Source organism: Saimiri boliviensis, chromosome 8 (genome assembly GCF_048565385.1).
Source record: "Saimiri boliviensis isolate mSaiBol1 chromosome 8, mSaiBol1.pri, whole genome shotgun sequence".
Lineage (NCBI taxonomy): Eukaryota > Metazoa > Chordata > Mammalia > Primates > Cebidae > Saimiri > Saimiri boliviensis.
The window spans coordinates 120,519,223-120,532,569 of NC_133456.1; the positions used below are offsets into that span (position 1 = coordinate 120,519,223).

At 40.5% G+C, this 13,347-nt stretch overlaps 1 protein-coding gene across 6 annotated transcripts in view; it reads right to left on the bottom strand.

Moving 5' to 3' along the window:
* Positions 1–443: 443 nt before the first annotated feature.
* MKX (mohawk homeobox) overlaps positions 444–13,347 on the bottom strand; it is a 68,366-nt gene continuing 55,462 nt past the window's right edge. For 5 of the 6 annotated variants that reach the window (XM_010349082.3, XM_074405154.1, XM_010349084.3 and 2 more), the window contains 2 exons: positions 3,078–3,111; positions 444–2,983 (listed from right to left, as the gene is read on the bottom strand). In XM_010349082.3, coding sequence (XP_010347384.1) covers positions 2,797–2,983; positions 3,078–3,111 — 221 coding nt within the window. In that variant the 3' untranslated portion in view covers positions 444–2,796. The remainder of the gene's footprint in view (positions 2,984–3,077; positions 3,112–13,347) is intronic. The other variant, XM_010349085.3, reaches the window with a different exon arrangement.

Genomic DNA, 13,347 nt, shown 5'->3' on the forward strand with positions numbered 1-13,347 from the left:
AATCTTAATGCAAACTCTGCAAGGTAGAGCTCCTTACTCTCACTTTGTAGAGGAAGGAACTAGATGAGAGTGACTAAGTAGTAAGGAGCAGAGCTGAGATTCCAAGGCAGTTTTGGCTAGCTTCAAAGCGAAGGTTTTCTCTTCAGCGCAGAGCACGCCAGGAATAATGCTAATTGTATGCGTGATGGAAAGAAGGCAGTAAGTGAAAATGTTCATTTTAAAGTTACGTATTTTAATAGTCAGCATCACACTCCCTTTTCCTTGGTCTTTAAAAGGTGGATTGGTGGCCTAAGGTGATGAAATTCAAACCTAATACTAATGCAGCACTCCCATATCCTATCCCTTAACAGTCTAAGGAGAATGGCTGCATATAACGGGCCCGTCTGTTCTACTGTTTCATCCACCTGGTCAGCTCTCAAAGGAAAACAAAATCCATGTGATCATTGAGGTCTAGAAGTTAACTTTTATTTTAAATCTGTCAAGAACTCCTGGCAGTTATTAATTTTATTAAAATGATTACATATGGCAAAACAAAGAATGGAGGTAATTCTATTTCTCTACAACATAAATTATGAGTTAGATTCTCAGCTGCCGGCTCAGCATTGTTCAAGACTCTTTTAAAGGACTTGGGGAGGAATTTTAATATCCAGAAAATGTTAAAGCAGCAAAATAAAAAATAAGTTAAAAAGTCATCGCAATTGGAGATATTGCCAAGAATGTGCTTATTATAAAGTCTTCTTGACATGTTAATTATAAAATCTTCCAACCTTTGGTATTAAAAAAATCATGTGAATAGTTGTCCTATATTGCCTTGTCATCTATAATTTATAACGTAGAAGAAATTTACTGATTTTTTAAAAAAGATGGCAAACATGAATCATGACTCATTCAAATAAAATACAACCAGCATTCGTTCATCTAACTGAAATATGTCAAAACAAAAACACTTTTATTAACATATTTAATACCAGAATAACTTATAATAGTATGAAAAAGAATGAAGTATTTGTCTTTAGTTTTCATTGACATGCTTACATTTTGGCGAAATTGTTTTGTAAAGATTCCAAAGTTTTTATCAGAGATCTCTAACTATTTAAGGATGCAAACCAAAAGAACTCATACTTCATCTGATCATACAGTCATAACTTATATATTTTGCTTTGCGCTTACTGTTACTGCAATTTAGAAAACAAAGTAAAAATATATATATACACAAAATATTTTTATATCAAATTATCTTCATTACACTAAATAAACCCAATCCCCAAATGCTATGTTACATGAAAAAGTGTCCCACAATTTATATCAAGACCGATACTGTCCATCAACTAGAGCAGCCTTTGGTTTTAAAAGCATTTTGCAAAATAAAGAAAAATGTCACCACGTGGCTGCACTATTGACCCTCATTCACACTGACAAAAATGCCTTCCAGTTAAAAAAAAAAAAAAAACTGATTACATACGCAGAAAAAAAATCCCATCATAAAAGAGTCAAACCCTTTTTCTTTCTCTGTAACACATACCCTCTGTTATATTTGGCATTTCCACTGTTTATTCAAGTTTCAAGTCTTCCCAAGCTGATGAGAATATTATTGTTTGATTGAGAAAGATAGTCTTCTTTCTTGATATTGATTATTCTCACTCAATGGTAGTATAATTTAGAAACAAAATGTTTTCTTTTAATGCATGATTTCATTTCATTTTTACTTTAATGTCCTACTTGGCAAAATTCAAACTGTTCAATGTTTTTTTCCATATGTTTTAAATTTAAAAATCAATTTTATGTATGTATATGTAGAGCCGCACAGAGATACGTTTCTTTCATTGTCTTGTTCTCGTTGCAATATAAATTGTCCATCAGCAATTGTAATTTGAAATGAACCAAATAAAACATTTTTAGTCATTCCATATGAACACAGTTTCCAACACAAAAAATACAGTGAGCTCTAATGCAAACAGAATTATATTTTTAAACTACAGGCTTAGTTTTACACAGGAAAAATTTTGAGTTATTTATATAATAAAGTTTTTTTGTTAACTTCAGCAAAACTTGAGACAAAAAAAATCCAGATTAATTCTAAAGGGCATCGTGGTTCTTTCCAACAGTGCTCGAAAAAAAGTTTTCCTGATTACAATGTATTCATTGAAATTTTAAATGAGCTTGAAGGAATCACTTCTTAAATGTACAACATTATGTGGATCACTGCACCTTGAATTTTGGAAGTTTGTAACATATCAGCTATGCAGGCAAGATACATGCATAAAATTCTCACTGTCACTCTGAAAAGCACATTGAACAATTTTCAATACTGTAGACTTTTTTTTTTTAAAGGAAGATTTCATTTGGGCTGAACAGATATCCAAGTTTTAACATGGGAATTATTGAATATATGTCAAGGGCTTTCAGCGATTCTGGTTTCAGTCCTGGAATGGTTAGGTCCATCTGGAGTGATGCATACAGGCTAATAAGCATATGCACTGGCATTTTGAGGCATAGCTGTTCAACTATGCCCACGTTGGAGCTTATTTTCGGGAAGCAAGGCACTTACTGTAATGGTAATGCAGACGTTTTATGCATAGTTTGAGTAACATAAAATAAGTTAATATTTTTGATTATTATGAGTTTTTTTATAATTTATGTGTCTTTTATAGAAGCAACTAAATGATATATTTGGGATAATTAAAAACAAGAAGAGGTTTGGGAGAGAGTCATTTTCAGCCCTGCTTCGGCTCTTAGGATGAGGATTCGTGAAAACACGGAAAAGAACATCCATTGGATCTGAAAAGCAACAAGCTCTTAAAACGGCTGCACCAGTGGCACTTTGACGGTCTTTATTTCTGCTATATGGGATGACTTCTGGATGATGCAGCTGGTAGTTCCCTGCAGTTTGTCCTTTCCCTGTGCAAGATTTGTTAAGGCCATGGCTGCGTTGATCTCCTTCCAATACGTGTCGTCTTTGCTTGGTCCCTTTCTGTTAGCTGCGCTAGAGTTAAGCAAAACAGAAAGTAAACGATCAAACTCACTGTAGTTTGCACGGAAAATGCCATCGCTGAAAAGCAGGAACGGTCAGTGCTCACCTGTCACCCTTATTGGATCCGTTTTCCAGAGTGTCTGTAAAGAAAAGCAAAAATTCAATTATTTTTCTTTTTTTTCCCTTTCCTTTCTCATCTCAGGAGTTTTATCACTAATGACCAGAAGCAAAAGTCCATGAGGAACTATGGTTGAAAATTAGTTAGCTTTTAATAAAGATAAAGCAGTTTATGTTGAGATGCAAAAAAACTTTTGCAAAGAAGCAGAAATAAGATGTCAGTGGGTAGTAAAGAATAAAAGGCAGCTCTCGTAGACATACAGAAATTTGAAGTTATTTACTCTGAGAAATTGAGCCTTTTGGATCAGGGGACAAGCCGCGTAAGGAAAAGAGAGCCGACGGCACCTGGGCCAGGCCGTGACCTTGCCCTTCTACTCACCTGCAGGGTAACTTGGGGGCAGATTATAACCTCCCACAATGTCAGTTCTCTAACTACAAAATCAGGGAGTTTTGGCTGGGCACAGTGGCTCATGTCTATAATCCCAGCGCTTTGGGAGGCCAAGGCAGGGGAATTGCTTGTGCCCTGAATTTGAGACCAGCCTGGGCAACATAGCAACCTCGTCACTACTAAAAAAATAAATGCCTGGGTAAGGTGGGCATTCACTTGTATTCCCAGTTACTCGGGAGGCTGAGGCGGGAGGATCGCTTGAGCCCAGGGGGTTGAAGCTGCAGTGAGCTGTGTTTGTGCCACTGCACTCCAGCCTGGGCAACAGAGCAAGACCTTGTCTCTAAGAAAATAAAAAAAAAGAGGGGTTCTAGAAAATCCTGGCTGTGCCTCTGGTTCAACGATTCTATGATTTTATGGTTATCAAACTTTCATTTCAGACAAAAGATGGGCAAATAGTTCCCTCTGCTCGTTAGCAAATAAGTAACAGACCCAGTGGTGATAGCAGTACAGGATTTCCTGTGATATTTATTGGAAGAAGCAGGAACCAGGCCTCAATTTCCAAATGAACACCTCCTCCTGCTGCAGCAGGAAATGAAAGTCAGGATGCTAACCTTTGCTTCGGCACTCACATCTTTGGTTTAGATTTGCTATGCTCACTCAGAACATGAATGTCTCCCAACACCACAGAAATATAAAGAACCCACGAAAATGGGTTCTTGAGATCCTTAGGTTAAAAGAATCCGGTATGAGTAACACAAAAATGTACCTACTGAAGGGCAAGAATGCAAGGGGTGGTAGAGAGGCTACTGGTGTGGCATCTGAGCAAAGGAGTGGGGTTGAGACTCCAAAGCCAGATCATGGGTAAGCCACGCATCATCATCACCATCCATAACAATAATCAACATTACTGGGGAGCTACTGCACATGGCACTGTGCAGCAAATAGAAACGTGGAAAATGCAAGGCCCTCTGCTAGTTCTACGGCCTTTGCAAAACTGCCTTTTCCTGCCCTTCGTCCTCTCCCTTCCTTTTACCCGCCCCCCACAAACCCAGTACTTCTCAACAATTTCTTTTTCTCTGTACTGCTCAAGGCTGTTTAGGAAATGCAACCCAATTTCCAACGCTGAGCTCTAAGAGAATCACAGAACTAGGAGAGGCTTAAGAAGAATAACATCAACATGATTGTCCTATAGTCTAACCAGGGCAAAGTTTCCCAGGGAAGAGATGGTCATAAGGAAATAAACAGCACGACCATGAGGCAGCCAAGCATCGATGCCCTCTCTGAAGGAAAAGAATGCAAAAAGCCTGCTGACGTATCCTGAGTTAAGCCTTAAGATGTAGACGGTGAGACAATCATGGGTCACTCTGATCTCTGTTCACAACCCTTCACCTAAGGAATTTTAAAAAACAAGGTGAGCAAACAAAACAAAAGCATTTAGTGAACAAATGGCAAGACTGTTGTGAAGAACACATGAAATAATGTGTGTCTGGCCCGGAATGGAACAGCAAATGCTGGTTCCTTTGGTCTCCTTTCATTGACTACTCAGGCAGATTTTATAAGGTTTTAGGGATCCTTTGGGGGAAATCACTGGATCTGTGAGCAGTTAGATTGTTAACTGTCTGCAGCTCTGCCAGCTTCAGGCTCTTACAGCATCAGCCTGCATGCTTAGCTCTACCTCTGCTACTTTCCGTAAGTTTGGAATTATAAAGTAACTCATGTAAATGCAGGAAAGGAATGATCATTTGTAATTTACAGAACTCAGATACCACTGACGTACAGATCATTTACTACGTGTCAGGTACAATTCTGAGCACTTTGTTTCCTAATTTATTTACTGTGACTGACTTTGTATATGGATAGCATGTCTCCATGGTATCCGAGAAGTCATTTTTTATTTAGTTCTGTTCTCCTATCTGTAAATCTTCACGCAGTAAGGACAGAGACAAGGCAATACTGAAACAGAGAACAAGTCAAGACTTTTGTTTGGGAGAAGGAAAACCAGTAAATTGGACATTTTACAGAGGCAAAAAAAAAAAAAAAAAAAAAAAGAGCGAGGCCTTTGCTCCATTTTGCCCACAAATTGCAACAATTCTGTTGCCAAAGTGAAGCAATAGGTTCAGATATTTATTCAATGGAAAGACTTGGCAAAAGCAGAATAAGTTCCATGAGGCTTAAATAATGTTAGGGAAATAACAAAACATAATTTAGAGAAGACCATGTAACTGACACTCTGGCTCCCAGACGAAGCCAGCTCACATAGGTGAAGGAGAGCAGAACCCAATTGCCTACCTGAACCGTCAACCTCAGAGTGGTTACTGCACAGGCAAGAAGAAAGCCTGTGGCTATCAAATATGTTATTGGTTAGAGAACCTGCCAATGCATCAATGCCATCAATGCATGGAGACTGCACGCGAAAGGACAAGATGTAATTCATGGCTCAGGTCCACAGAGAGCTTCTGTTTAAAATGAGGAGTGAACTCGTATGTCTTGCAGCCCCATGAGTGCCTGGCTGTGGCTAGCCCTCCCTGGGGCTGACTCCTTGAACTTGTTCCACTGAGAAACACATTTACTGCAGCCAACTGTGAAATTATAAAATTCTGCTTACACTTTGGGTGCATGTGTTTGACACTTTGGTGCCTATGAAAATACCTTTGAAGTGCAAAAACATAGACTCAAATCCCCGTTCAGGTATTCTTAATTAGTTTTTACAAATCTCAACAACGTACTACACAGGAGTCAATAGACTGAATTCTGAATTTTAGTTTTCAGGCAGACGGGCACATTCAATGTCAATAGGTATAGATTGGGCTCCTTTCCAATGACAGAAGAAAATGATCTTAAAAAGTAATGAAGGACAGAGGCTTGTTGCTTTTCTGTCAATGGGCAGTGTGAAAACTGTATACAACAAAGCTCAATCTCTAAATTGAAATCAACAAGGAAAAGGTGCTTACCACCACTTGGGCGAGGGGACGGTCTCTGTGCCCAAAGTATTTTATTTATTTATTTTTTGAGACGGAGTTTTGCTCTTGTTGCCCAGGCTGGAGTGCAACGGTGCAATCTTGGCTCACCACAACCTCCCCGTCCTGGGTTCAAGCAATTCTCCTGCCTCAGCCTCCCGAGTAGCTGGGATTACAGGCATGTGCCACCACACCCAGCTAATTTTGTATTTTTAGCAGAGATGGGGTTTCTCCATGTTGGTCAGGCTGGTCTCGAACTCCCTACCTCAGGTGATCTGCCTGCCTCTCAGCCTCCCAAAGTGCTGGGATTATAGGTGTGAGGCACCATGCCCAGCGCAAAGTGCTTTTAGTTCAAAAAATAAATTAATGTTAGAAGGGTATGCTTTTCTTGAGGCTGTTACTGGTGAGCTGTCCAGTGTCATTTGGATATTTTGCATCCAAGAGCCACCTCCTGTGGAGTAGTGTGTTTGGCAGAAGAGCCAAACCAGCAAAAGGAAGATAGCAAACAGAGCCCTTTGACATTCGTGCTTTTGTAGGAAAGCAAGGACTCCAAAGATATGGGAGTCTGGGGAGACTCTATTTTTTTTTTTCTATTTGTTGTGCTAAGATAAAATCTTAGAAATGTTGCAGCTTTCAGAGAACTGATACCATTTGGAGGGAACTCAGAAAATTTACGGTCTTCTCATTATACTAACTGGTTGTATCAAGTGGTGGTGGTGGTGTTGTTGTTTTTTTTTAATGCTCTTTCCCTTTGAAGTAAAAAACTTATCGGCTCTTCTCTGGCTCAAATGTGCTGTGTGTTGTGTCTTTTCAGCTCATGGTCAGTATTTGAGGGGCAGTGGGTCTGTGTACCCATCACTGTTGGTCATGTGGCTCCTGACACATCTGTCCACTGCTGACAGGTGGTCTCACTGGCTCCACTCTAGAAGTGGCACTCAGTAGCTCCAGAAACAATCAGACAGGAGAAGGAAGGACTGTGCATGTTGCTGAAAGAGGGAAATTGCAAGTTGGAGCTAGCTCCTGGTATGTAGACTCTAGCAAGCAGTTCATTAGCATGCACAGACTCAGGGTCTGACTGCCCCACATTTGGCTCGGCTATATCTCTTACTCTGCAAGTAGCTTGGCTCAGCCTCTCCAAAGTCTGAGCTAAAATGCCTTTTTAGATTCCAAGGTTCCAAAAATCAGCTATGCTGTCAATTACCATAAAAGCAACTGGTTGGCAGGAACGGCTTATTGAACCAGCCAAAAGAGCGTGTTTTAAGACCAAAAAAGAAAAGAAAAAAAAAGAGGTGTGTAGTTAGGAAAATCTTGGATGCTACATGTTGGAACTTAAAGTGGGGCTATCCTCAGTTTAGACATGTGTTTTCTTCTACAGTTAAGTAGAGAAAAAATTATACAGAAAACTCAGTTTCACTGCAACTCGAGATATCTAAACAAAAAGTTCTGTGGCCAACTGTGAAAAATGCAACTCAGAAGCACTTTAATTCTGATATATATGCCTGATATTATATTTGCAGCCATAAAAAGAGACAAACATATGGCCAAATCTTTTCCTCTGAGTTTTTTTAAAAAAATAAAAATAAGCCCTAAAGGGAAGAATGTCTTTGTTTCACATATACCACTGAAACGTAAATAAAATGAGGTGTGAGATTGAGAATTTCGGGTTCTAAATTAAATAATCTAAAAATTATATAATATATGTTTACCTCAATTAAAATGGAAGGAGTAGAAGAAAAAAAACCTTTTGAGATCATGGAAAGGGAAGTAAATGATTAATGAGAAATCATTACTGAAATAGCTTGGCCAAGGATTATTTGAGTGGGAGGAGGAAGCCATTTATGTTTTAAAACAATAAAAGAAGGTACAGTTGTGCACCATCTAACAGTATTTCAGTCAACAATAGACCATACATACAACAGTGGCCCATAAGATTATAATGGAGCTGAAAAATTCCTATCACCTAGCAACGTTGTAATGTGGTCGTGTCACTCATTGCTCACATGTTTGTGGTCATGCTGGCATAAAGAAACCTACTGAGGCCAGGCACAGTGGCTCATGTGTTAATCCCAGCACTTTGGGAGGCCAAGGTTGGAAGATCACTTGAGGTTAGGAGTTTGAGACCAGCCTGGCCAACATGGTGAAACCCTGTCTCTACTAAAAAATATAAAAAATTAGCTGGGCGTGGTGATGCACGCCTGTAATCCTAGCTACTCAGAAGGCTGAGGTGGGAGAATCACTGGAACTGGGGAGGGGGAGGTTGCAGTGAGCCAAGATCACGCCATTGCACTCCAGCCTGGAGACAGAGCAGCACTCCATCGCAAAAACAACCACAACCACGACAACACCTGTTGAGCTGCTAAATGTGTAAGTATAGCATATAAATTATGTACAGTACATAATACTTGATAATAATATATATGGCTATGTTACTGGGTTTATGTATTTACTATATTTTTGATTGTTATTTGAGAGTGTGCTCCTTTAACTTATATTTAAAAAGTTAGCGTAGCTGGGTGCAGTGGCTCACACCTGTTATCCTAGCACTTTGGGAGGCCAAGGTGGGCGAATCATTTGAGGCCAGGAGTTTGAAACCAACCTGGCCAACATGGTGAAACCCTGTCTTTACTAAAAATATTTAAAAAAATAGTTGGGCATAGTAGCGGATGCCTATAATCCCAGCTACTTGGGAGGCTGAGGCAGAAGAATAGCTTGAACCCAGGTGCCAGAGGTTGCAGTGAGCCGAGATCGCACTGTTGCTCTCCAACTTGGGTGACAGAGCAAGACTATGTCTCAAAAAAAAAAAAAAGGTTAACTGTAAAACAGCCTCAGTCGGGTCCTTCAGGAGAAATTCCAGAAGGCATCGCTGTTGTAGGAGACGACAGCTCCATGCGTGTTATTCCTCCTGCAGACCTTCCAGTGGGATGAGACATGGAGGTGGAAGGCAGTGATACTGATGCAGGCCTAGGCTAATGTGGGTGTTTGTATCTCAGTTTTTAACAAAAATGTTTGGAAAGTAAAAATAAAAAATGAAAAATTTTGATAACAGGAAGAAGTTTATAGAATAGTATATAAAGAAAATATTTTCATACAGCTGTCCAATGTGTTTGTGTTTAAGCAAAGCGTTACTACAAGAGACAAACATTTTTTTTAAAAGATTATAAAGTAAAAAAGTAACAGTAAGCAAAGATTAATTTATTATAGAAGAAAACAATTTTAAAATAAATTTAGGGTGTCCTAAGTGTACAGTCTTTATAAAGCCCACAGTAACGCACAGTGATGTCCTAGGCCTTCACACTCACTCACCCAAAGCAACCTCCTGTCTTGCAAGCTCTGTTCATGGTAAGTGGCTTATTCAAGTGCATACTTTTTTGTTTTTTTAGCAGCGGTCCTCAACCTTTTTGGCACCAGGGCCTGGTTTTGTGGAAGACCATTTTCCCACAGACCGGGGAGGGGGGTTTCAGGATAAAACTGTTCCACCTCGGATCATCAGGCATTATTAGTTAGATTCTCCTAAGAAGCACGCAACCTAGATCCCTCGCGTGTGCCGTTCACAATGAGGTTCGTGCTCCTATGAGAATCTAATGCCACAGCTGATCTGATAGGAGGTGGAGCTCAGACGGTAATGCGAGCCATGAGGAGCAGCGGTAAATACAGATGAAGCTGCTCACCTCATGCTGTGCAGCCTGGTTCCTAAACAGGCCACGGACCACTACTGGTCTGTGGCCCGGGGTTGGGGGACCCCCTTTTATTTGAGACAGAGTCTCGCTCTGTCACCCAGGCTGGAGTGCAGTGGTGCAGTCTCGGCTTACTGCAACCTCCACCTCCCTGGTTCAAGCAGTTCCCCTGCCTCAGCCTCCAGAGTAGCTGGGATTACAGGCTCTTGCTACCACACCCAGCTAATTTTTTTTTTTTTTTTTTTTTGTATTTTTAGCAGAGACGGGGTTTCACCATGTCGTCTAGGCTGGTCTCGAACTCCTGAACTCAGGCAGTCCACCCGCCTCGGCCTCCCGAAGTGCTGGGATTACAGGTGTGAGACACCCCGCCCAGCCAGGATCCCTGTTTTATACCATCTTTTACTGTGTCTTTTCTATATGAAGGTATGTTTAAATATATATTTTAATGCTTACCATTGGTTCTAATTGCCTACAGTAGTCAGTACAATAATCTACTGTACAGGTTTGTAGCCTAGGACCAATAGGCTACAACATGCAGCCTCAGTATGCAGAAGGCTATGCCTTCTAGGTTTGTGTAGGTACACACTACGATGTTCGCACATGATGAAACTGCCTGATGACGCATTTGCATTTCCTAGAGCACATCCCTGTTGTTAAGCAACACATGACTATATTCACCTTGCCCAGGAGGCCTGGCCTAGTGCCCTTGTAGAGCAATTAAAAATCTGGGGCCTGTGATAATGATCCAAAGCAAGTCAGAGCTCCAGATGCTTGAAAACTGTGCTTCTGCACACTTGGTAAGTTTGAGGGCCATTACTTTGATAGCAGATGTGCAGAGCCTGGGTCAACTGTGTTACTGATCCCAGAGGTACAGAGAGCCTCTGAGGATACCAGATCGGTTTCTGGAGCTATTCACATACTTGGAACAACTGAGGATAAGAACAAGACCCTGGTGAGTGGGGCAGGTATAAAACCTCACTGAAGATTCTGAAATACCAAATTGCTGCGAAGTTGCAGTGCCTTACCAGATGACCCCCTGGGCTCCCTGCTCACATTGCTATGGTCTCCGTTTCTACTTCTCCATACCTGGAGACTGAAGCTGGGCTTCCATACACCCCTACAGGTCGGTCCTACTGTGACTACACATTTCTTTCTTTTTAAAAATAGCATTTGTTGGCTGGATACAGCGCTTATGCCTGTAATCCTAGTACTTTGGGAGACTGAGGCAGAAGGATTGCTTGAGTCCAAGAGTTTGAGACCAGCCTGGGTAACATAGTGAGACTTTGTGTCTATTAAAATTTTTTAAAATTAGCCAGGCATGGTGGTGTGTTCCTTAGTCCCAGCTACTTGGAAGGCCAAGGTGGGACGAGGATCACTTGAGCTTAGGAGGTTGAGGCTACAGTGAGTTGAGATCATGCGACTGCACCCGGGCCTGGGTGACAGAGTGAAACCCTGTCTCTCTCTCTCTCTCTCTCTCTCTCTCTCTCTATATATATATATATATATATATATATATATATATATATATATAATATATATATAGCATTTGTTGTTTTTCTTTAATAAGAAAGTAATATAGCTTCTCTACAGAAAAATCTAAGAAAAAGTATAAAATAGAAAATAAGGGGCAATCAGGGATAACTAATATTAACATTTAGATATATGGCCTTCCAAACATGTATTATACACATTTTTTAAAAATGGTGTCATTCTGGACGTGTGTTATAACTTACTTTTTCTACTGAACTCCCATGTTTGCCTTACCTTTTGTTAATAAATAAGACAATAATTTATCCCTTCGCCTTTCCCAGTGTGGCAGTGGGTTTTGCCTCTGAAACAGAAACAGCCTGAAAGAATTCAAAATCCAGCTCCATACAACTGAAACTTGAATATTAAGCAGTGCTAATGCTTCAAGAAGGAGTTACCTTTAAAATCACCAGGGACTGGTTTCATGGAAGACAATTTTTCCACAGACTGGGGAATGGGGGTTTTGAGATGAAACTGTTCCACCTCAGATCATCAGGCATTAGTTAGACTCTCATAAGGAGCACTCAACCTAGACCCCTCGCATGCACAGTTCACAATAGGGTTGACGCTCCTATGAGCATCTAACGCCACTGCTAATATTCACTAATATTTATTAATTGCTCATTCTTATGCCAGGCACTATGCCAGAAACTCTACAGATGTTATTTGGTTAAATGCCTGCAATGACCCTGTGTGATAGCACCACCACCTTTATTTACAAATAACATTGTAGCTTAGAGGGGACCAGGAACTTGCACCTTTGCAAGCTGTGAGACTCAGCGCCAGGTCTCCTGGCCCTGAAGGCCATGTTTTTAACCCCTGCAGGGCACTATGCAAGTAATCTCTGCCAATAAAGCCACCTGAAAAGAACATGGCAAGGCTTAATGCATCGTATACAGAGAAAGTCTATGGCAACTGAACCTATGAAAAATGGATTAAACTTTTTTTCTGTACTTTTTGCTAGAATTTTAGACCACCAAGAGACCAAAACCAGATTTTTTTTCTCTTTATGATTTAACATGTAATATCAAGGAATCTGTCCAAATTGCAGAATAGGAAATTCAGGTAAGCTGTCTTAAGATCTTCTTTATACTTTCAGTAGTGATTTCTTTTCTTTCTTCCTTCCTTCTTTCGTCTTTCTTTCCTTCTTTCTTTCTTTCTTCCTTCCTTCCTTCCTTTTTCTTTCTTTCTTTCTCTCTCTCTCTCTCTTTCTTTCTTTTTTTTTTTTGACGGAATCTTGCTCTGTCGCCCAGGCTGGAGTATAGTGGTGTGATCTCGGCTCACGGCAACCTCCACCTCCCGGGTTCAAGCAATTCTCTGCCTCAGCCTCACAAGTAGCTGGGATCACAGGTGCCCACCCCCATACCACTCCCATTTTTGTATTTTTAGTAGAGATGGGATTTCATCATCTTGGCCAGGCTGGTCTTGAACTCCTGACCTCATGATCCACCCACCTCGGCCTCCCAAAGTGCTGGGATTACAGGCATGAGCCACTGTGCCTGACCAGTAGAGTAATTTCTAACTGATGTGTGATATCCCTATAATTTCTCCTCAATAGCCCAGAGGGAATGACTGCTAAACAACTAGGCAGCAGCTGCTGTGTCACTGTTAGAGGAAATTTTTGTGGTTATCCTCTCTTTGGGACAGTTGGAGCTTTTGAATGAGTAAAGATAAATCATTCGAAGTGATATTTGCCAAAAAAAAAAAAAAAAA